The 20980-nt window shown below is 47.8% G+C and overlaps 1 protein-coding gene across 4 annotated transcripts in view; it reads left to right on the top strand.

Moving 5' to 3' along the window:
• The window catches only part of stard13a (StAR-related lipid transfer (START) domain containing 13a), a 53442-nt gene extending 34579 nt beyond the window's left edge, over positions 1-18863 (top strand). For all 4 annotated transcript variants that reach the window (XM_035535649.1, XM_035535648.1, XM_035535647.1 and 1 more), the window contains 13 exons: positions 2999-3070; positions 4990-5071; positions 6778-6841; positions 7825-9125; positions 9803-9973; positions 10445-10604; positions 10848-11046; positions 11546-11759; positions 13137-13251; positions 13603-13848; positions 13956-14173; positions 16666-16842; positions 17179-18863. In XM_035535649.1, the coding sequence (XP_035391542.1) occupies positions 2999-3070; positions 4990-5071; positions 6778-6841; positions 7825-9125; positions 9803-9973; positions 10445-10604; positions 10848-11046; positions 11546-11759; positions 13137-13251; positions 13603-13848; positions 13956-14173; positions 16666-16842; positions 17179-17296 (3137 nt within the window). In that variant the 3' untranslated portion in view covers positions 17297-18863. The remainder of the gene's footprint in view (positions 1-2998; positions 3071-4989; positions 5072-6777; positions 6842-7824; positions 9126-9802; positions 9974-10444; positions 10605-10847; positions 11047-11545; positions 11760-13136; positions 13252-13602; positions 13849-13955; positions 14174-16665; positions 16843-17178) is intronic.
• Positions 18864-20980: the final 2117 nt, after the last annotated feature.

Raw genomic sequence — 20980 nt, 5'->3', positions numbered from 1 at the left:
TCGCCTCGACTGGCTGACCCCATCCTCAGCGCCCAGGAAGTACGGATGTCACAACTGTAGTACTCAGACCGGTCATTCCTACTCGGAAAAACATAGCAGTACACTAATTTGAACTGGAAGTACATTTCAAATGATTTTAGCTCCAAGCTGTTTTAGCTTTATTAAAATGGTGATAGGAATAATATTGTTACGAAACCTTATACATTTTTAAAAAGGGCTTGAAGTCTAACTTTAGGTATTAGATAAGCAACACGAGGACCGTGTTAAAAGAAAACTAAAAGGAATCAGCACACGTGGTAGGCAGAAAGCCTGGGGAGTGGTATGCCAGACTCACATGAACGTGTTAAAGAGGAACCAGACTGAAACCTCACTAGAACCAGACTGAAACCAGACTGAAACCTCACTAGAACCAGACTGGACTGCGTGAGAGAGAAGTCAGGGAGGTCTGAGGGGAAGTCATGTCTGGCCTACTGCAATGAAAGTTAATCATTCAGAAAATAAAAATGAATCTTTCAAAAAAGCCATTGGAGTTGTCCATGGAAAATAAAGGATGTTTGAGCAGTTGTAGTAGTAACATTCTTCATGATGTGTTGAATGTTTGCCATGCGTTGTTATAAAATATTTGAAACAGTTAACAAAGAATTTAAAAAATACATTGACCAAAGTTATTTGCCATCAAAATGTCTCTTTTTTTCAAATGGGAGTGAAATGTTTAAAGTGTTAAATTAGCTCATGAAAGTGTGGATCTGTCTTGGGGCTAACAGAGTCCAGATCAACTCCCCAGGAGTCAGTTTGTACGGGCTTTCTCTGCGAACATCTCCAAGACTTACACGCATTCGCCCCGTGCTTGTGCAGAGTGACCGTGGGCTGGCCGTTACACCGACGGCAGTAAGGGGTCAGCTGTCAGGACTGTGCCAGTATATCAATACCCAAATAAAACGATGACCACTAGAAGAGGCGCAGACCCGCACGGCGGCGACCTAAAGCGGCTTCCTGTGCGTGGGTGCGAGCGTGGCTGCACCCCACCGGGTGCTTATCCCGATAACCGAGGTTCCGCCCCACGTAAGGAGTAAGGCCCCGTTGAGTCTTGCTCTAATAGCTTCCATATGCGTGGCAGGACTCTAAAGACTGGACATGTCTGAACAGAGCATCCCTGAGCGAGCGATTCCGATTACTATAAACAGCTGCTGTTAGGATGTTGCTACCGTTGGGACTGCATGTGTAGGAATTTTAGAACATACACCGCGCGCACAAATGACACCACCTTCTAAAACTGTTCGAGCTTAAGCCCTGGGGGAGCGCGCATGTGTGTGTGCTTGGGACATTTCTGATGGTTTAACTAAGAGAGAGAGAGAGAGAGAGAGAGAGAGAGAGAGAGAAATGGAGGAAAAATGGAGGAAAAAAGCAAAAGAGTAAGCTTGAGTAAGACGGCTTGAGTAAGACGGCTTGAGTAAGACGGCTTCAGTAAGACGGCTTGAGTAAGACGGCTTGAGTAAGACGGCTTGAGTAAGACGGCTTGAGTAAGACGGCTTCAGTAAGACGGCTTGAGTAAGACGGCTTGAGTAAGACGGCTTCAGTAAGACGGCTTGAGTAAGACGGCTTCAGTAAGACGGCTTGAGTAAGACGGCTTGAGTAAGACGGCTTGAGTAAGACGGCTTGAGTAAGACGGCTTCAGTAAGACGGCTTCAGTAAGACGGCTTGAGTAAGACGGCTTCAGTAAGACGGCTTGAGTAAGACGGCTTCAGTAAGACGGCTTGAGTAAGACGGCTTCAGTAAGACGGCTTGAGTAAGACGGCTTCAGTAAGACGGCTTCAGTAAGACGGCTTCAGTAAGACGGCTTGAGTAAGACGGCTTGAGTAAGACGGCTTCAGTAAGACGGCTTCAGTAAGACGGCTTGAGTAAGACGGCTTCAGTAAGACGGCTTGAGTAAGACGGCTTCAGTAAGACGGCTTCAGTAAGACGGCTTGAGTAAGACGGCTTCAGTAAGACGGCTTGAGTAAGACGGCTTCAGTAAGACGGCTTGAGTAAGACGGCTTCAGTAAGACGGCTTGAGTAAGACGGCTTCAGTAAGACGGCTTGAGTAAGACGGCTTCAGTAAGACGGCTTCAGTAAGACGGCTTGAGTAAGACGGCTTGAGTAAGACGGCTTCAGTAAGACGGCTTGAGTAAGACGGCTTGAGTAAGACGGCTTGAGTAAGACGGCTTGAGTAAGACGGCTTCAGTAAGACGGCTTGAGTAAGACGGCTTCAGTAAGACGGCTTCAGTAAGACGGCTTCAGTAAGACGGCTTGAGTAAGACGGGTTTCTGTGATTTATGAGAGGGAGACGGAGATGATAGAGACAAAGTGAGAGGAGTGAAAAGAGGAGGAAGAGGTCAGCGGTCCCCTCCTTCCACGTACCTCCCGGGGGCTAAAGACGCTGGAGCGTGCGCCTCCCCCCGCACATGGACGTCCATGCCCCTCCGTTACGACGGCAGCGCCAGCCGAGCCAGGGAGTGCTCACGGCCACCGGCGGGCGCTCTCCGACGGGGCAGCGTTTCCACAGCGACAGGAGCGATAGGGCCCCGCTGTGGTTTTCACCTGGCTTGGCTGTAATCAGTGAGAAGTGTGAGGAGAATCTTGGGAGGAGAGGCCCCGATACTGTGCTGACATTATCATACCTCTGCATTTGAATTTCTTTTAAAAAAGAATTCAACTACATTTTAAATATTTAAAAGAAATGAGGGAAGAAGAAAAGCTGGAAGCTCAAGCTCACCCCTGCTGTCTTCTGGAATATAGTCTAGGAATTTCTTTTTGTAATTGTTTGAATAGTTTTGCAATTATTGGGTTAGAGTAGATAATGTTTGTAATGGAGTCCTCTTTTTGGGAATGGCCTAAAATGTTTTGTATGTGTATGATTTTAATTCTCCTATTTTACTTACTGTGTGTGTGTGTGTGTGTGTGTGTGTGTGTGTAAAGATATAAAGAGTTGATAAAACATTCTCTGTTGGCTGTTTTTCAGAAATTGAAGCAAAGGAGGCCTGTGATTGGTTGAAGGCCGCGGGGTTCCCACAGTATGCCCAACTCTACGAGGGTAAGTGGCACAACGCTTATCTTAGTACACTTATGATTACAGTGCAGTGTTTGGCAAACGCCCTTGTCCAGCACGACTTTCAGAAGCACTTTGTTGCCTCTATCTGTGAGTACAGGAACAACAGACATGCGCATGTCTGAACAAGCCTCAGGTTCAGTCAGTCTATGAGAGCGCATGGCAGCGCCGTACTACACACTAAAGACGGTACTCACGCAAATTGTCATAAGTGGGAGTGTGAGAGAAAAACGTGAGGAAGAGACAGACAGACAGACAGACAGACAGACAGACAGACAGACCATTCCACACGCCAGGTCTTCTACACTCAAGGCTGTTTTACTGTACGCTCGCTCTCTGGCCTGTACCACTGTACTGTGTTGCAAGATATGTGTGACATTCCCTACTCCTTCCATGAGTTGGAACGGTCCGCCGGCTGCGTTAACACAGCTGTGCACTCTCAGCTTAAAGTCGAGAGGGTTTTTTCCCCTCTCTTTGGTTCATTATAAGGCCAGGCACCACTATTTCCAGCATAGAGTTTCTGTCCAAGGGGAGCAGGGGGTCATGGGAAAAGCCTCTGCTATCACTAGCTGGAAAACACAAGCCTCTCCCTCAGTCTTCCATCCAGACCATCGAAGGTCAGAAGATCACAATCTCTCTCTCTCTCTCTCTCTCTCTCTCTCTCTCTCTCTCTCTCTCTCTCTCTCTCTCTCTCAATCCCTCCCTCCCCGTTTTTCTCTCACTCCTCTTCCGCTCTTCCACAACTCCATGACCCTTATGACAGTTTACATCAAAGCCGCGTTTCATTCTCAAGTAAACCTAACTTTTAATATGAAAATAATGTGCAGCGATTAACTAATTTGGCAGTCCAAGCCCAACCGAGCATGAGATGAGTGTGCTAGGATGTGAGAGGGATGTTTACTGACTGGGCTTACTTTACGCTGTAATGTCCCTTTTCCCCTTTAACTGAAATGTATATTCTTTATAGGGAAACTTTACTCAATAGAACCAAGGGTGCGGGGTGGTAAACAGCTGAAGAAGTAAAGATAAAGACCAGCCCCTCTGAAGATGTTGTTTATTGTCTTTGTTTTTTGTCAGTCACTCCCTGTAATTTAGTTCTTTTGGTTTGGGAAAGTCAGTGTGAGGGCTTCTCTGAGGATGAGGAGAGCTTTGTGCGGCTCTTTTTGTGGCTTTCCCCAACTTTTCCCTTTTCATTCTCTCTCGCTATACACCACACACACACACACACACACACACACACACACACACACACACACACATACACACACACACACATGGACACACACACACATACACACACACACACACGCACACATACACACACACACACATGGACACACACACACATACACACACACACACACACACACACACACACACGCACACATGGACACACACACACACACATGGACACACACACACACACACACACACACACACACGCACACACATGGACACACACACACACACACACACACACGCACACATGGACACACACACACACATGGACACACACACACACACACACACACACACACACACACACACACACATGGACACACACACTCACACACACACATACACACACACACACACACACATGGACACACACACTCACACACACACACACACACACACACACACACATTCTTGCCTCGTCTTCTCACACTCTACATTAGGAGACACACTACCATGTCCTTCCACACAGTGAACCATGAACAGTGCACTTGCAGGGAATAACCCACGATGATTCCTCATGTACCTCCCCTGTTTACGTTACGTTTGCCCTGCTCACTAAACTCTGTCCCCGCGCAGTGCAGCCGTTTTCCTCTGGTGCTTCGTGTAATGTGTATGCACTCTTTGACAAAGCAGTCTTGTAATTGGTGCTCTGTCTCCTCATGTAGATTCCCAGTTTCCCATTGACATATGTGCTGTCAAGAAGGACCATGACTTCCTGGACAAAGATCTTGTGGAGCCCCTCTGCCGGTAAGAGAGTGAATTTTCGCTAACCGCATTTTGAGTAGAGTCAGTTGAATATGTGTGTGTGTGTGTGTGTGTGTGTGTGTGTGTGCGCGCAGTATTCTCCCAAGCAACTGGGATGTCAGCAGCGGATTCAGACACATTAGTTTTTTTGTTTTTTTTCTTCTAGCCTGGATGTGGTCCAGTACACCATTGATTACAAGACACTGCTTTGATATGCTATGTACCGCCCTAGAGGAGAAGCAGCTCTTTGCCATTCTTAACGATTGTGTACTGACTTCACTAACATACATAAGTGGGGGTGGGTTAGCCGTGATGAAGGAACTGTGCACTACAACGTCCACCTTCTCACACTGGGATTCACAAACAAGCAAAGGAACAAGACAGAAATCCAACCCTATTAATCATTTTGGGTTTTTTTGAACCTTTATTGATCTTTTCTGTTCTGAAGAGCATTGTTATTCACAAGGACAGTAGGGAAAGTGGTTGGAAAGACGAGCCTTGTTCCGCTACGTGTGTATGTGCGAGTGGGCCGGCCTTTGTCCACGTCTGCTGATGGCTCCACCTCTGGAGTGTCTGACCCGTGTCCTCCATAAAGTCTGTCGTGGCCTGCAGTGCTTTGATCCTAATGTCTCCCTTCTGGAGCCAAACTCTGATGTCTCTCTCACAGGCCTCAGGGAACCTCAGGGGGTCAGAGCCTGGCATTAGACACTAACAGAAGGCTGTTTGTGTGTGTGTGTGAGAGAGATTGTGAGGGCGCGAGCAAATGAACAGTAGCTGTGAGCCGTGTGCCAGTAATGACAGTGTTAGTGAGATCTGTAAGCTTTACTGTCACCTGCACGCACACCTCTCGAGAGCTACAGTATGCAGGCATGAGAAATGGGATCCTGGCTGTGTGGTTGTCACGGCGATAAAGCATGCGTTTCCTCGACAAGCACTGATGCCTGGGCTCATGATTTCATGAGGATGAAACATACCAGTTAATATGTATATATATTAAGCAGTTAATATGTGAATTAAACAAGCACATGCGGATTAATCAAGCACCTGTGGATTAAACAGGTAATTGTGGATTAACCGAGCGCATGTGGATTAAACAGGTACATATGGATTTAACAAGTATATGTCCCAAACTAAAAGGTTTTGGGCGATGTAGTGCTGAATGTGGCAGTTGTGGTTTATGAGTGAAATAGCATGTCAATACGGTCTGTCAACTTCAGACAGGCAGTTTGCAGTCTTTAATGGAGTGTGTATGTGTGTGTGTGTGTGTGTATGTGTGTGTGTGTGTATGTGTGTGCACGTGTGTGCTTGTGCGCGTGTGTGTGTGTGTGTGTGTGTGTGTGTGCGTTTGTGTGTGCGTGTGTGTGTGCACGTTTGTTCATACTGAGGGTGGACTGCACTGCTCCTGGGGTGAAGATTAGAACGTTATAGGCTGCTTAAGGGTGACTTCAAAGAGGAGGCTGGAGAAGCTCCTCCTCCCTTCACAGGAGTGGGATGCCGGGCTCACATGCCCACCCCTCACTCATTCCATCAGCCAGCCGCATCTCCAGTAGGCTTTGCTCTGTACCTGGGTGTTAGCTGGGTTTTCTGTGTCTGGAAGGTCTTCTGATGTCTCTCTGATGTTCCTCAGGCTCTCCTCACGAGTGAACTGAGGTGCTCTGTTTCTTCGCTTGCATACTTGTGGACTCTTCCTTCTCTCTTTCTTTTTCCAGGCGACTCAACACTCTGAACAAGTGTGCCTCCATGAAAGTGGATGTGGGCCTGCCTAAGAAGAGAGTGAGTGACCGTGTTACCATCGCTCTGGTGTAAAAAAAAAAGAGAACGCTGCTTTCTCACCTAGGCGATGTGTGCAGTTCTTTTACATTTCAAACGTTTTATCATGAGTTTTACTGTAATAATGAGTTATTGGTTTAGAGGGCTATTACAGTAGGTCACTGTGGTTAAACAGTTCTCTCTGTGTGATTAGTAGTCAGACCAGATCAGTTGGTTCTATGCAGGGTACCAGGTTCCATATCAATGCCAGGGACTCATGTCTCCTTACTCTAAGTGAAGTGTCAGTTCCATCCCCTTTGGTTCTCTCCAGTGGTGTTTGGGTCTCTCCGGTGGTGTTTGGGTCTCTCTGGTGGTGTTCAGATCTCTCCAGTGGTGTTTAGGTCTCTCCAGTGGTCTGTGGGTCTCTCCAGTGGTCTTTAGGTCTCTCTAGTGGTCTGTGGGTCTCTCCAGTGGTGTTTAGGTCTCTCCAGTGGTCTGTGGGTCTCTCCAGTGGTCTTTAGGTCTCTCCAGTGGTCTGTGGGTCTCTCCAGTGGTCTTTAGGTCTCTCCAGTGGTCTGTGGGTCTCTCCAGTGGTCTGTGGGTACAATTGTACTTTGGCTTTTTTCTCTCTTTGATACTGTTCAATAATTATCATGTTTTGAACACTATTATTTTTGAAAGAATTTGTCTCTAGGAAAAATTGTTGGGAGATATTAGCTAAAGTTACTGGCATAACATTTGCCAGCTGTTTCCTGTGCTGTGAGAGTTTTGAGTTTTAGCAGCTCTTACCTTCATTAGAACCATCTGTGGCCTTGTGACAAGCGTAATAAACCATAATGTGCGCAGGCAAATGTGGACACATGAGTAGAATAGATTTATCAGTTCAATAAGACAGGAAATGACAACAGCATAAAAAATATGACAGTTCATAAATAGGAATGCACGCAAACACAACAGAATCTGGCTGTCTGAAGTGTTCTTCAGTCTGATTGGCTCATGCGTTGCAGAGTGAGGACTCGGACGAGGACGACTTGCTGGCCATCAGCAACAGATGGACCTTTGAGTGGAGCAGCCGTCGCTGGTCTCGCCTGCAGGACATTGACCTCCTCCTGGGCGGAGCAGATCGGCGGAGCCCTGCTCAGGGGCGGGGCCTGCGCACAACCGTGAGCAGCGAGAGCGTCCTGACCGACCTTAGCGAGCCCGAGATCTGCTCACTGCACAGCGAGGACTCACTGTCCGTTGTGCCCGACTCCGCCTCCTTGTGCCCCCTGAGTGTGCCCCGGGACCGGCCCCGCTACGGCTCGCTCCCTGCTAAGGGTGGGAGGCACGGGCGCATGCGCGCCAAGGACTTCCTGCGGCGGATGGAGACGCTGGGGCGCTCGTGGGGGCCACCGCGTAGCCGGCGCTCCCTGGCCATCAGCAGGCCCATCCTGCAGGGGGAGCCGGAGTCGCTCAAAATGCTGCGCTGTGTCCCCATCGTCAATGGCCAGCCTTCTCCTGCTGGAAACACGCCCCCTGCCGGCACACACCTGGCCATGCTCACCAGCCAATCAGAAAACAGCCAGTCGGAGACCAGCGGCAGCACGGGGAACACGCTCCACCTAAAGGAGCATGTCTCCAAGCCCTGTGTTGCCAGCAAGTGTGCTGGCGTGTACCTGGAAGACCTGGAGGTGCTCTCCTGCGCCGCACAGAGGAGGAGGCCCGCAGAGCAGGGCCACAGGAGCGAGTTCCATTCCTACGAGGACCTGGTGGTGCACGTCCCAAAGGACCACAAACCAGGCACCTTCCCCAAGGCGCTGTCCATTGAGAGCCTGACCCCCGCCTGCGGGGAGGCGGGCAGCTGGAGGGTACAGGGGGCGGGGCCGCAGCAGGGACGGGGCAGGAAGGGGCTGGCGAGGGAGGCCCGACCCGTAACGCGCTGCCGCCCCCGGAGCAGCCGGATCAGTGTGTATGACAATGTCCCAGGCTCCCATCTGTACGCCAGCACCGGCGACCTCATGGACCTGGAGAAGGAGGACCTGTTCCCGCACCTGGACGACATCCTGCAGCACGTGAACGGCCTGCAGCAGATCGTGGACCACTGGTCCAAGAAGGTCCTGCCCGAGGGCGAGGGGGATGGGGATAGGGGGCCAGACCAGGGGATGATGGATGGACAGTCCTCCAGCCAGATCACGCTGGACTTCGAAGGGACCTCGGTAACCACGCCCAGCGACGGAGACCGGGACGGCGTCTCGCTGAACGACACAGACACGTCCAGCACAAGAGAGAGGCGGGACTCGGGGGTGGGGGCCTCACTGACTCGGCCTCGGTGAGAATACAGCCCGAGGGGTTACAGGGTACTCATCAAACGCTGCTCCTTCCACAGGCCCATGCGACAGAGCAGTCTAGAGAACAAAATTAACCATTTGCATGCCAAGTACTTTCTCCTACATTCAGTGGGCCGTTATTGGTCAGTGCAAAAAGCAGGCAGTTTTTTTTCCGTTTCCATGGTGCCCGGTGATTGGGTAGGCTCACTGCAAAGCTGAACTCAATTTTGGTTTTTTTTAAATACGTCATGGCAATTCTATCACTTGTGTTTGAGTGCAGAGTTGCTCTTATATTCACAACACATTTATATTTGTGAAAATGCCGTCCTGTTTTAATTTCAGACTTTAATACAGTGCAGTGCTAGAGCGTGTTTGGTGCTAGATAAGCACAGTTACAAAGTGGTACCAGGAGATCAGGGCACATGTGTTCTAGTGGTATCACTCTAGCACCCTGCCTCTCTTATATATCTCCATGACGTTATTCTAATACACTGGTCATGTGGTAGCTTTATCATTTCTTATCATGTGGCCATCTATATGACCTCTATATGATCCTGTTAACACTGAATACATTACTGTGTGAAACCAAAAGAGGAATCAGTAAAAATTAAAAATTCCCCCATGTTATTATAATCACCTTTAAAAGCATAAATATTCATAGCTTGATTTCTGCCCCTAGTCTCAGGTGGCCAAGCTTCAGGATGTCCAACCGCCTCAGCCAATCAGGAGATTCGTTACAGATCTCTAGCCAGTCAGCAGGCCAGCTCTGCCTGTTACAGAAATTCTCACTTCTGCGTCTCACCGCCATCATGGAGAAATACTCGATGTCCAACAAACATGGCTGGACTTGGTGAGTGATGTGGAGATGCCAGAGTGTCCTTACTCAGCCCAGCTCACGTGAGCAGGCGTGTTTGGGGTGAGTGCGTGAACCCAGCTCATGTGAGTGCCTGTGAGAGAGAGAGAGAGAGAGAGTCACACAAATTAGCAGATGATCAGAGAGAAGAGAAACGCATGCCATTAGAAATCTGTTTATTTATTTGTCTATCTCTTTAAACATCCTGTCACGCTTCTTTTCCAGTCCTGTGCAGTGAGTGGAAAGAGTCCTGACGCCAGACTGCGGTCTGGAGGACCACGCATGCCTAGTACACTGCTGGTTATTCCACAAATGTGCCCACTTCCATTTCCCAGGAGAGCCCTGTCCTGTGAACTCTCCCACAGAAGCTGTAGAACAATCAACCCCCCCCCACTCACCCCCATCCGTTCACCACTACCATCCCCCCCCCACGCTTCCCTCAGTCCTGCTATGTGCGTCTTTCTCCAGGTCGGTGCCGAAGTTCATGAGGCGGATGAAGAGCCCAGAGTACCGGGACAAAAGTGTCTTTGGCGTGCCTCTGATCGTCCACGTGCAGCGCTACGGCCAGCCGTTGCCGCTCTGCGTGCAGGTGGCGCTGCGCTACCTGCGCAGCCACTGCCTCGACCAGGTCAGTGAGAGGCGAAGCACTGATCCTAGATCAGCCCCCTTACCCACCTCTTTCGGGTCACCAGAGAAACCACAAAACCCACATCATACACATGTGGGTTTTGTGGTTTCTCTGGTGATCCGAAAGAGGAAACCCTTTCTTGTTTTTTTACAGTGAGCACACTGGGTCGGCACATCCTGGCATGAGGTGGAACCAGTTTTATTTTCAGGACTTTATTTAGTTTTAGTATTTTGCTGATGTCAGGTGGGCCTTTTCCGGAAGTCTGGTGTGAAGTCTCGGATCCAGGCCCTCAGACAGATGTGTGACGGCTCTCCGGAGAGGGTGAACTACCAGGACCAGTGTGCGTACGACGTTGCGGACATGGTCAAGCAGTTCTTCCGGGACCTTCCCGAACCTCTGCTCAACAGCAAACTCGGCGAGACCTTCCTCCATATTTACCAGTGTAAACAGTTTTTCGCACGTGCACACGCACAGACACACACACACACACACACACACACACACACACACACACACACACACACGCACAGACACACACACACACACACACACACACACACACACACACACACACACACGCACAGACACACACACACACACACACACACACACACACAAAGAAACATAAGAAAGATCAGTTCTCTCACAAGCCTTTCAAATCTTTCCCTGTCTGCACCCGTTTCTCCTTCTCTCTCCCCCTCTCTTCCTCTCTCTAACTCTTTACCCCCTCTCTCTCTCTCTCTCTCTTCCTCTCCCTCTCCCTCTCCCTCTCTCTCTCTCTCTCTCCCTCTCTCTCTCTCTCTCTCTCTCTCTCTCTTTCTCCTTCTCTCCCTCTCTCTCTCTCTCTCTCTCTCTCTCTCCCTCTCTCTCTGTCTCTCTCTCTCTCTCTCTCTCTCTCTCTCTCTCTCTCTCTCTCTCTCTCTCTCTCTCTCTCTCTCTAGACGTCCCTAACGAACAGCGTTTGCAGGCGGTGCAGGCCGCCATCATGCTGATGTCGGACGAGAACCGCGAGGTTTTGCAGACCCTGCTCTGTTTCCTGCGCGATGTCACTTCCTTTGTGGAGGAGAACCAGATGACCCCCATGAACCTGGCCGTGTGCCTCGCACCGTCTCTCTTCCACCTGAATATTATGAAAAATGACAACCTGTCACCGAGGTAACAAGCATGCATGTTGTTCGTCTTTGTTAGTTCTTCTGTCTTTCTCTCTGTGTCTGCGCTGCGGGAGACACCCCGTGGAGAGGCAGCCAGGTCCCTTCCAACACACACCTCCGGAAGTCACACACATTGCAGGCCTAACGAGACCTTTTCATTGCTGCGGTAGAGGTCGGCGGTTATGTCCCGAGGTAGCTAAAGGGTTTGCTGCTGTAACCTAGCAACCACCCGCGAAGTCGCGGATCGTCATACACCTACTCCTAATGGCCGAGTCATTAGCCGAGCTTTTAAGAGAAGTTGGGCCGGGGTCGGGGCACCGGTTCAATGCAACCACCCCCGCTGACTAGACAAATGTCCTGTAGGGAGTGTTGGTTTAGTCTAGTGAGGAGCAGTGCTACCGCCCTGGTGGGCATTGGGGCTGTACACTCTACCGGCAGCCACTGGCAAGACTCCTAACGCTACATCCGCCCACCTCCGTCACACGAGTGAAAACTGAATCTGGATAAGAGCGTCTGCCAAATGCATTAAATGTACAGGTGAATCACAGCCTTTCCTGGTAACCTCACCACCAATCAAATTGCAAGTCACTTCCTCGACTGAGAAACTATCATGCTAGTGTTAAATACATTTAAAAAAATGAAATATCATTCTGTCTGTTCATTCATTTGGCAGTTTGATGGCTGTCAGAGTAACGGTGATCTTAACACAGGCTGATATAGTATTCACCCTGCCCACTGGTGCTTAGCGTTATTTATATGGAGGGGAACGTGATGTCACCAAAGTAAAGTGTGAGAGGAGACTCAACCCAGGAGCAGCCACCAGCGTTCATTCTGCAGCCATGTAATGGGAAAACTGCGTTCAAAAAATCCGCTTTCATTTCAGTTTGTACTTATATGGAGCATTCAAATGCAAATGCGGTTATTTCATTTCAGTTTTCATTTTGGGAAGATACATGCACACATTTATTGAAAAAGAAATAGCAAATGTGGGTTTGCGTTTTCATTTTTTTTATTGCAATATTAAAAATTACAACGCTTATATGTTTGCAAATGCCACACATTTTAAACTATATAAATGTGTTATTAATACTTAACACCATGAAGGTTAAGGAACGGTTTTCACTTTTCTGTAGAATATGCTGTGCTAGTCCTGCTCCACATATTGAAGTGTTCTGTATGATCTGTTTCTCAAGGGCTTTTACAGACCTTTCATTTAAAAGTCTGCAGCATTATGGGAAATACCTCATTAAACCAATTTCGTTGGTTATTTTGGCACTGTGTGATTTTGAAGCTGCAGAATCACAACCCTAATGAATTGACAGAGCGTACTGAAACAGGTTGGGGTCGCTGAATAATTGCCCCCCTGGTCCTCGTGCCGCAGGTCCATCCAGAGGAAGTACGCCACTGGCCGTCCTGACCAGAAGGACCTTAACGAGAACCTGGCCGCCACGCAGGGTCTTGCCCACATGATCGCAGAGTGCGGACGGCTCTTCGAGGTAATCGGCCCCTGCGCAGACGGCCGGGCACAGTCTCCAACCTTGCCAGGATCTTTTAGCTTTTATTTATATCTTAAAGTATTTCTTTATATTTTATCTTAGGTTCTACTCCGTAAAGAACGTTTTAAACCTTGTTTAAAAAATCCTATACAAACAAAGCTTTGTTTGTTTGTTTGAATGTATTTGAATGCTTTTTGAATGTATTATAAGTGTGGCTTTGGCCCAGTGTGATGACAGGCGACCCATGGGGTCGGCTAGTCGGATTAGCCGGCACCTGGACTTTTGCACTAGGTCCGAATCCCTGCGGGAAGCGAGCCACCTTAACGCAGGACACGACGGTCCTCTCTGCAGGTGCCTCAGGACATGCTCGCCCAGTCCAGGAACTCCTACCTGGCGGCAGCGCTGCTAGCGCCCTCTCTGGACGAGCTGTGCAAACAGACACACCAGCACGAGGAAGACGACGATGAAGAGGAGGAGGAAGGCTATCGCTCCCACATGGAGGGGCTGATCTGGAGCCTGCAGAAAGACGCCAGAGACAAGGCCAAGTGCTGGGTGAGCCGGCCCAACCTGGACAACACGGAGCTCTCCTTCAAAAAGGCAAGCCTGCTGCAGACGCGACCGCGCTGACCGTCGCGTCACGTTCCTTCGGGTTACAGTCGGTTTGAGTGTGTTTGTTAAATCGCACTGTAATTGGACTAAGACAGGTGGGGGACGGAAGCCCCCTGCGGCGGTGGCGTGTCTCGGTCGAGGTGGAGGCTCCGCCCTCCGTGGTGCTGAACCGGGTGCTTCGAGAGCGCCATCTGTGGGACAGCGACCTTCTGCAGTGGAAAGTTCTGGAGACGCTGGATAGGCAGACGGAGGTGTTCCAGTACACCCTCAGCAGCATGGCCCCGCACCCCAGCAGAGACTTCCTGGTGCTGAGGTAACACACCGCCACGCCGCCCTGGACGTCTGAAGCAGGGCCACACCACCGCAGTGTATCGCTGCCCATCAAAACACTTCGGTTCTGACAGTTGGTTTGCTCTCCTTTCTTTTTTTTTCCTTGCCGCTAATTAATTACTCTCTGCTCAGACCGAAAGACACCTGACCAATGGGATGGTCTTAGGAACGCCTTAGGAACAGTGTGAAAATTGCAGCAAACCTTAGCGTGTCCTTTCGGCCCACTGACAGCAGTAGCTCAGACAGCTTGATGGAAAGAGCCCTGACTTCTCCAAACCCCAGATACAAACTCATATGACCCTTGACTTACTGACAACCAATCCCCTCAAAAATAAATAACGGATAAACAAATATCTACAAGTGGATATAAAAAGGCTGTAGCTCGTGTTAAGTGTATTTTTCAAAACAGCAGCCTTCTTCCATTGTCGTATTTAGCCAAGATACGCGGCTTTGGTAGGAACCGGGGGCTTGAAGTCTTACAACTTACAGTACTCATATGTTCACAAAGCGAAAAGACAAAACAACTGACCTCATCTGACCCTACGCTGGACTTCACCCTGTCATCTTACTAACACAGTTGATTTGGCTGGCATGGCACGCCTGCACCGGTGTCCTTGGTAACACATGTCCAAATTAACAGAACACACACCCTTTATAGATCACTAACCATACTGCATGCTGGGTCCTTCTCCACTAAAATGTTCCAGACACACACACACACACACACACACACACACACGCACACTCACACACTCACATAGACACATACATGCACACACACGCACACATATGCACACACACACACACACACACACACACACACACACACACACACACACACACAGAGCATTTGTAAATAATGCTCACACAAATGCTAAATGATATTGAATCTCCGTATCTAAATTTGTAAAGCATTTAGCATTTGTAAATAATGATAAATAATGGTGGGTTTTTTTGGTGTTTGGTGTTCTTGGTCTGTTTTGTGTTTCTGAAGTAATTAGTAATTCACACATTAATAATTAGTACAACCTAAAACTGAATACAGACGAGCTCCTTAGAATCAGGGAAATGTCCTAGACGCTGTATAGCTAGACATTGAGTCAACAACAACAACAATAATAATATTGATGATGATGATGATGATGATGATGTTTCTGAAGTAGCTCTGTTTCTGAATTGGGTTTTAGGTTGTGTTGGGTTTTAGGTTGTACTAACCTAATGTGTCAGTTATGCTTTACCACTAATACAGTCGTAATTGTGTTCCAAAAAAACACACACACACACAAAATAAATAAATAAATAAATTGACAGATTATGTCATTGCCACTGCCTGAATTGTATAAGGACACTGGTTCCTTTGTTTAAGAAGGAGCCAGAAGACCATGTAAAATTCTATGCTCCAGATAGTCCCATCTGACAAATATGTGCATATGTGTTTAGGTTAGAGGGTAACACTACGCTTGAGATTAGAGGGTAACACTACGCTTGAGATTAGAGGGTAACACTACATCTGAGATTAGAGGGTAACACTACACTTGAGTTTAGAGGGGTAACACTATGCTTGATATTAGAGGGTAACACTACACCTGAGATTAGAGGGTAACACTACGCTTGAGATTAGAGGGTAACACTACATCTGATATTAGAGGGTAACACTACACTTGAGTTTAGAGGGGTAACACTATGCTTGAGATTAGAGGGTAACACTACACGTGAGATTAGAGGAGTCACACTACACTTGAGATTAGAGGAGTCACACTGCACTTGAGATTAGAGGGTAACACTACACGTGAGATTAGAGGAGTCACACTACACTTGAGATTAGAGGGGTGACACTACACGTGAGATTAGAGGGGTGACACTACACGTGAGATTAGAGGGGTGACACTACACGTGAGATTAGAGGGGTGACACTACACGTGAGATTAGAGGAGTCACACTACACTTGAGATTAGAGGAGTCACACTACATTTGAGATTAGAGGGGTGACACTACACGTGAGATTAGAGGGGTGACACTACACTTGTACATGCTGCTTGGAGGTTAATGAAATCTGTGCTTGGCATGATGACACTCAGCAGCAGTGTGTGTCGTCTGTGGAGCTAACCTTGTCTTTACATGTCTCCTGTCTGCGTATGGGTGTATGTCTATGCCTTGACATCCTGGACCAATGTTCTGGACTCACAGGCCATGTCCAAGTCTTAGTGGGATATCAGCATTTGTGGAACAGTTTAGAGCAGATCTTGATATGACATGTGCCTGTAAAAATAGCTTTCTAAGAGTTGATGTTTTGTGTGTTTGTGTGTGTGTGTGTGTGTGTGTGTGTGTGTGTGTGTGTGTGTGTGTGTGTGTGTGTGTGTGTGTGTGTGTGTGTGCCTGACAAGTTGCACCCTGTTGATTTCTTTAGGCTATGTGGATGACTTTGATTTGGTATGTAACATCGATATTAAACATTGAAATATCTCTGGTGTTTAGGACGTGGCGAACAGACATGCCGAAAGGTGTGTGTGTGTTAGTGGCGGTTTCCGTTGAGCTTGATGACTGGGTGTCTGTGAGCGGAGTTCGGGGAGTGGTGCTGGAGTCACACTACCTTCTAGAGCCATGTGGCTCTGGCAAGTCGAGGCTCACACACATCTGCAGAGTGGACCTCAAGTAGGTGCTTTTACTGAGCTGCACTGCAATCCCATTCACACAACAGATACGATCTTTGTATTCACTCTACTGACTGTTCGGTCTTATAAATAAATGCTGTGTCCACAAGAGGGCGGTAGAACATAATTAGTCTATGTAGTGCATGCAGCTTTAGGGACCCAGAATAAATTTGATTACGTCTACACTCAAAATGTTTGTGATTTGCAGTGGAGAATTCACATTGCTAGTGTAAATCTGGAGTTTAGGCCAGGTACAGGTGTGTGCTTTGTGTGTGTGTGTGTGGTTTACTCAGCTTCTCCGTCTTCTGATTGCCTTTGATTGTGTGTTTTGTCACAGGGGCAAATCTCCTGAGTGGTACAACAAAGCTTTTGGCCATCTGTGCGCCGCTGAAGTTGCACGCATTCGAAGCTCCTTCCAGCCACTGGACACCGAGGGCCCTGAGACTAAGATCTGAGCTTGTCCAGGGAGCAGGGTGTGGGGGTCAGCGCTGGGCTCAGGGTCAGGGTGAGGACCAGGGTCGGGGAGAGGACCAGTGTCAGGGCTGGGCCCAGGGTTGGGGTGAGGACCAGGGTTAGATTCAGGAGGTAGATGTGTGGAACATGGAACGAACTTTAGATACTGTAAGCGATAAGCAATAAGACAACGTAGAAGAGTGTGAGGAAGAGGATGTAGAAGGAGAATGAAAGACAACCATGGCACTTTTTGCAGGTATAAACAATAGCAGCGGCTTTGGTGAACAAACCCGTTTTCGATGACCGCGGTTTCCCACGGGCATCGGAATGGGGTGGCCGTGGCTCAGACCGTTTCTCGGGCAAAGGCGCGAGAGAGTGCCCGCTGAGCGGGCAAGGAGGGCCGCCAAGGAGTGCCAAAGAGGCGACGAGAGGATGCGGTTCGGCTCGGCTCCCACGGGCTGTGGCTCTGGTCTGTGCAGTGCTGTGTGCTACCTGACCCCTGCAGCACTCCTGGACTAAACCCTGCCCACGCCTGCATTTAACCCTTGCAAATGGCTTTAACAAACACTGCATCCAGCAGTAGATATGATGAAGAAAATTCCACAGTCCAGCCATCACGGTGCACGTCTAGTTGATTGATTAAACTCCCGCGTATTAAAGCCCCCCCCCACCCCCCCACCCCCCAGGGCATTTACTGGCTGAACCTGAAGTGGCTATTAGTCATTTTACAATTAGTTTTAAACGTGAGGTAAGTGTGAGCTCCAGCCCTCACCCGTTTACCTAATTGTGAGCTGTGGTGCTGTGGTTCCCTGTGCTCAGGGGAGCCGTTCTGTCACAGAGTGGGAGGAAACTGTGGATTTGGACTGGGACAAGCTGCCATTTCAGTACATGCAACTGAAAATACACCAGTTTTTAGTTCTTACAGCTATACTTTCAAGGCAGATTTGTGTGCATAAATATAAAAAGTAATTATTATTATTATTATTATTATTATTGTCTCAATGTCATGCTATACAATGTCTAGGACATTAATCCATTTCACAGCTTCTAAGAAGCATGTCTGTATTCAGTTTTAAAACACAACACTGTAAACCTACAATATATGATGTGTAACTGTATATATTTGCATGTGTATATGTTTATATATGTAATCACTGTATATTTTGTACATACGTTAAGCTTACAGGCAGATTTACCTGCTTGTTTTGCTCATAACCTTTTATCTCCTGTGTCATATTGATATGTTGAAAATAATGCAATACCAAAAAAAAAAAGTAAGCTGGTGTTTCCATGCTTCTCTAGTGCTGTATGGATGGGAGCAGTGTATGTGTGTGTGTGTGTGTGTGTGTGTGTGTGTGTGAGTGTGTGTGTGTGTGTGAGTGTGTGTGTGTGTGTGTGTGTGTGTGTGTGTGTGTGTGAGTGTGTGATTGTGTGAGTGTGTGTGTGAGTGTTTGATGTGAGCTCCGTGGCAGGCCACACATTTATCACAGTTCCAGTGTAGTTCAGAGGGAAGTACAGGAGGAGCAGAGCTTTGTAACAAGGACAATTAAAGCCTCACTGGGAGATGCACTGCACTGTTGTTCCCTTTATTTGTGAGATTGTGGTTGCATCTGTGCACATGCATGTGTGTCTATACACTTAGTCTTAAAGTCTTCAAATTAGATTTTCAGTGTGTTATTAACAAGTTATTAACTATCACTTTCTCCCCGTTGTTAATCTTATAAACATCAAAATGAACTAAAAATGAAAATGAATGCTTATCATCTCCATGTGCAGTTTATGGTAAATGCAAAACTACTGTAGCCAACTTGCCACAGAACTATAATTGAACTTGCCCGGACTCTCTCAGGTTGTCCACTAGAGGGTGGCATTGAGGCATTAAGCTGCTGAACCTATCTCTATCTTAGCCTACCTCTTTAAGAGCTGGGAGCTCGAACAATGAGATCTCAATGGCAGCCAGCAAATCAAAGGTCACAGAATAATTTATTTGTTTAAAAACTGCGTTCCTAAGCACATTCTGAGCCTGCAAAACCAACTCTGGCAGAAATATTGATCAGCCCTTTATATGACTAATATGTCTAAACACACAGATTTGGGTGATGCAGAGGGCACCCAGAGCCTACTGTAAATCTTCATTAGTCTAATGTGAGGTGGTGGCGTGTCCTTTTCTCCTCTAATGTCTCGTATCCCATACATCACCAAGGCATCAACGAGCGCCACAAACTCATTCTTATGCTCTCATGGTGTGTGTGTGTGTGTGTGTGTGTGTGTGTGTGTGTGTGTGTGTGTGTGTGTGTGTGTGTGTGTGTGTGTCTGTGTCTGTGTGCGCGCGCGTGCATATTTACGTGTGCATATGTATGAAGGGATACTGCAATGCCCTGCTTGACCGTCTTAAGGTCTGATGTATTTTAATTGGATTGTGTTAGATCAGGACAATTGAGCAAGGAATCTTAGTAGAAGTAGGATTAGAACGTTGCGTGACCTCTCCTGGTGGAAATTGGTACTGCATTGTGCACCTGTTTTCATTACGGAATAAATGCTTAAAATTCATGAAACCCTCCAAGTGATTTAATCCGCTCGTAGTTCAAATCAATTCGATTTTACCATTTGGAATAGAATCAATTACTACCCTCTTTTTATGATTAATCAGACGGACTGTACCAAATATCAATTTTAGTAACAGATCAACTTTATAAATGACTATATAAATTTATTAGTGACTAATAAAATATTTTGTAGAAACAGTATGCAGGAACAGTATGCAGGAACAGTATTGTGAAAGATAATGTCTATGTCTATGTCTATGAATAATGTCTATGATGATGTAAAAGGTCACACACACACACACACATACTCACACACGCGCACACACGCACACATACTCACACACGCACACACACACACACACACACACACTGTGTGTACCATGGGCAGGAACAGACAGGTCCAGAGTGCACACACATACATATATACACATAGATTTTGTCACAGCCTACTCATAGACAAATATACACATCAGCACACACAGGCATGATGGCCCAGGGCAGCTGTGCACAGAGTGTACCAGGGATCCATTCTCAAAAGTGATTGGCTGTACTGGGAATTGCCTGTGTGAGCCCACTGCAACCTGCTCTGCTCTAAGGTCATTAATAAATAAAATATCAAATGGCTAAATTATTAATACCAGTGTCTGTGTCTTTGTGTACGCATGTGTGCGTGTGCATCTTGTTCGGCTTCCAGTCCAAACAAAGACACCGTAATCGACCACCTTTACAAACACGTTAACACTGAAGCTGCAGACGCAGGGGGAGCCGGCGCTTGGTTACTCACCAGATCTGCGCTTAGCTTCCTGTGCACCTGGTCAAAGCCACTGCCAGGTCACTGTTACCCTTGTGCTCGTCATCTCGTCATCGAGAGTCTATAGTCCGAGCGCCAGTCTGAAGACAGGAGACCCAGTGCCTAGTGCACAGCCCAGGAGAGACACAGCTAGAGAGACAGAATTAGAAAGAGAGAGGAAGAGGTTGAGACAGAAAGGAGCACACAGTTGCTTCCTTGTCTCTCTCTCTCTCTCTCTCTCTCTCTCTCCTTCTCTCTCCATCTGTTCTTCTTTGCCTCGTGTTCTGTTTTCACACAGTGACCATAACTATAGGGTTCTGCTATTCGGTGATTAATGCCACAGATGTTTG

This window comes from Electrophorus electricus, chromosome 17, assembly GCF_013358815.1.
Source record: "Electrophorus electricus isolate fEleEle1 chromosome 17, fEleEle1.pri, whole genome shotgun sequence".
NCBI classification, from domain to species: domain Eukaryota; kingdom Metazoa; phylum Chordata; class Actinopteri; order Gymnotiformes; family Gymnotidae; genus Electrophorus; species Electrophorus electricus.
The sequence above is the reverse complement of the archived record's forward strand: the minus strand, read 5'-3'. Positions and strand labels throughout refer to the sequence as shown.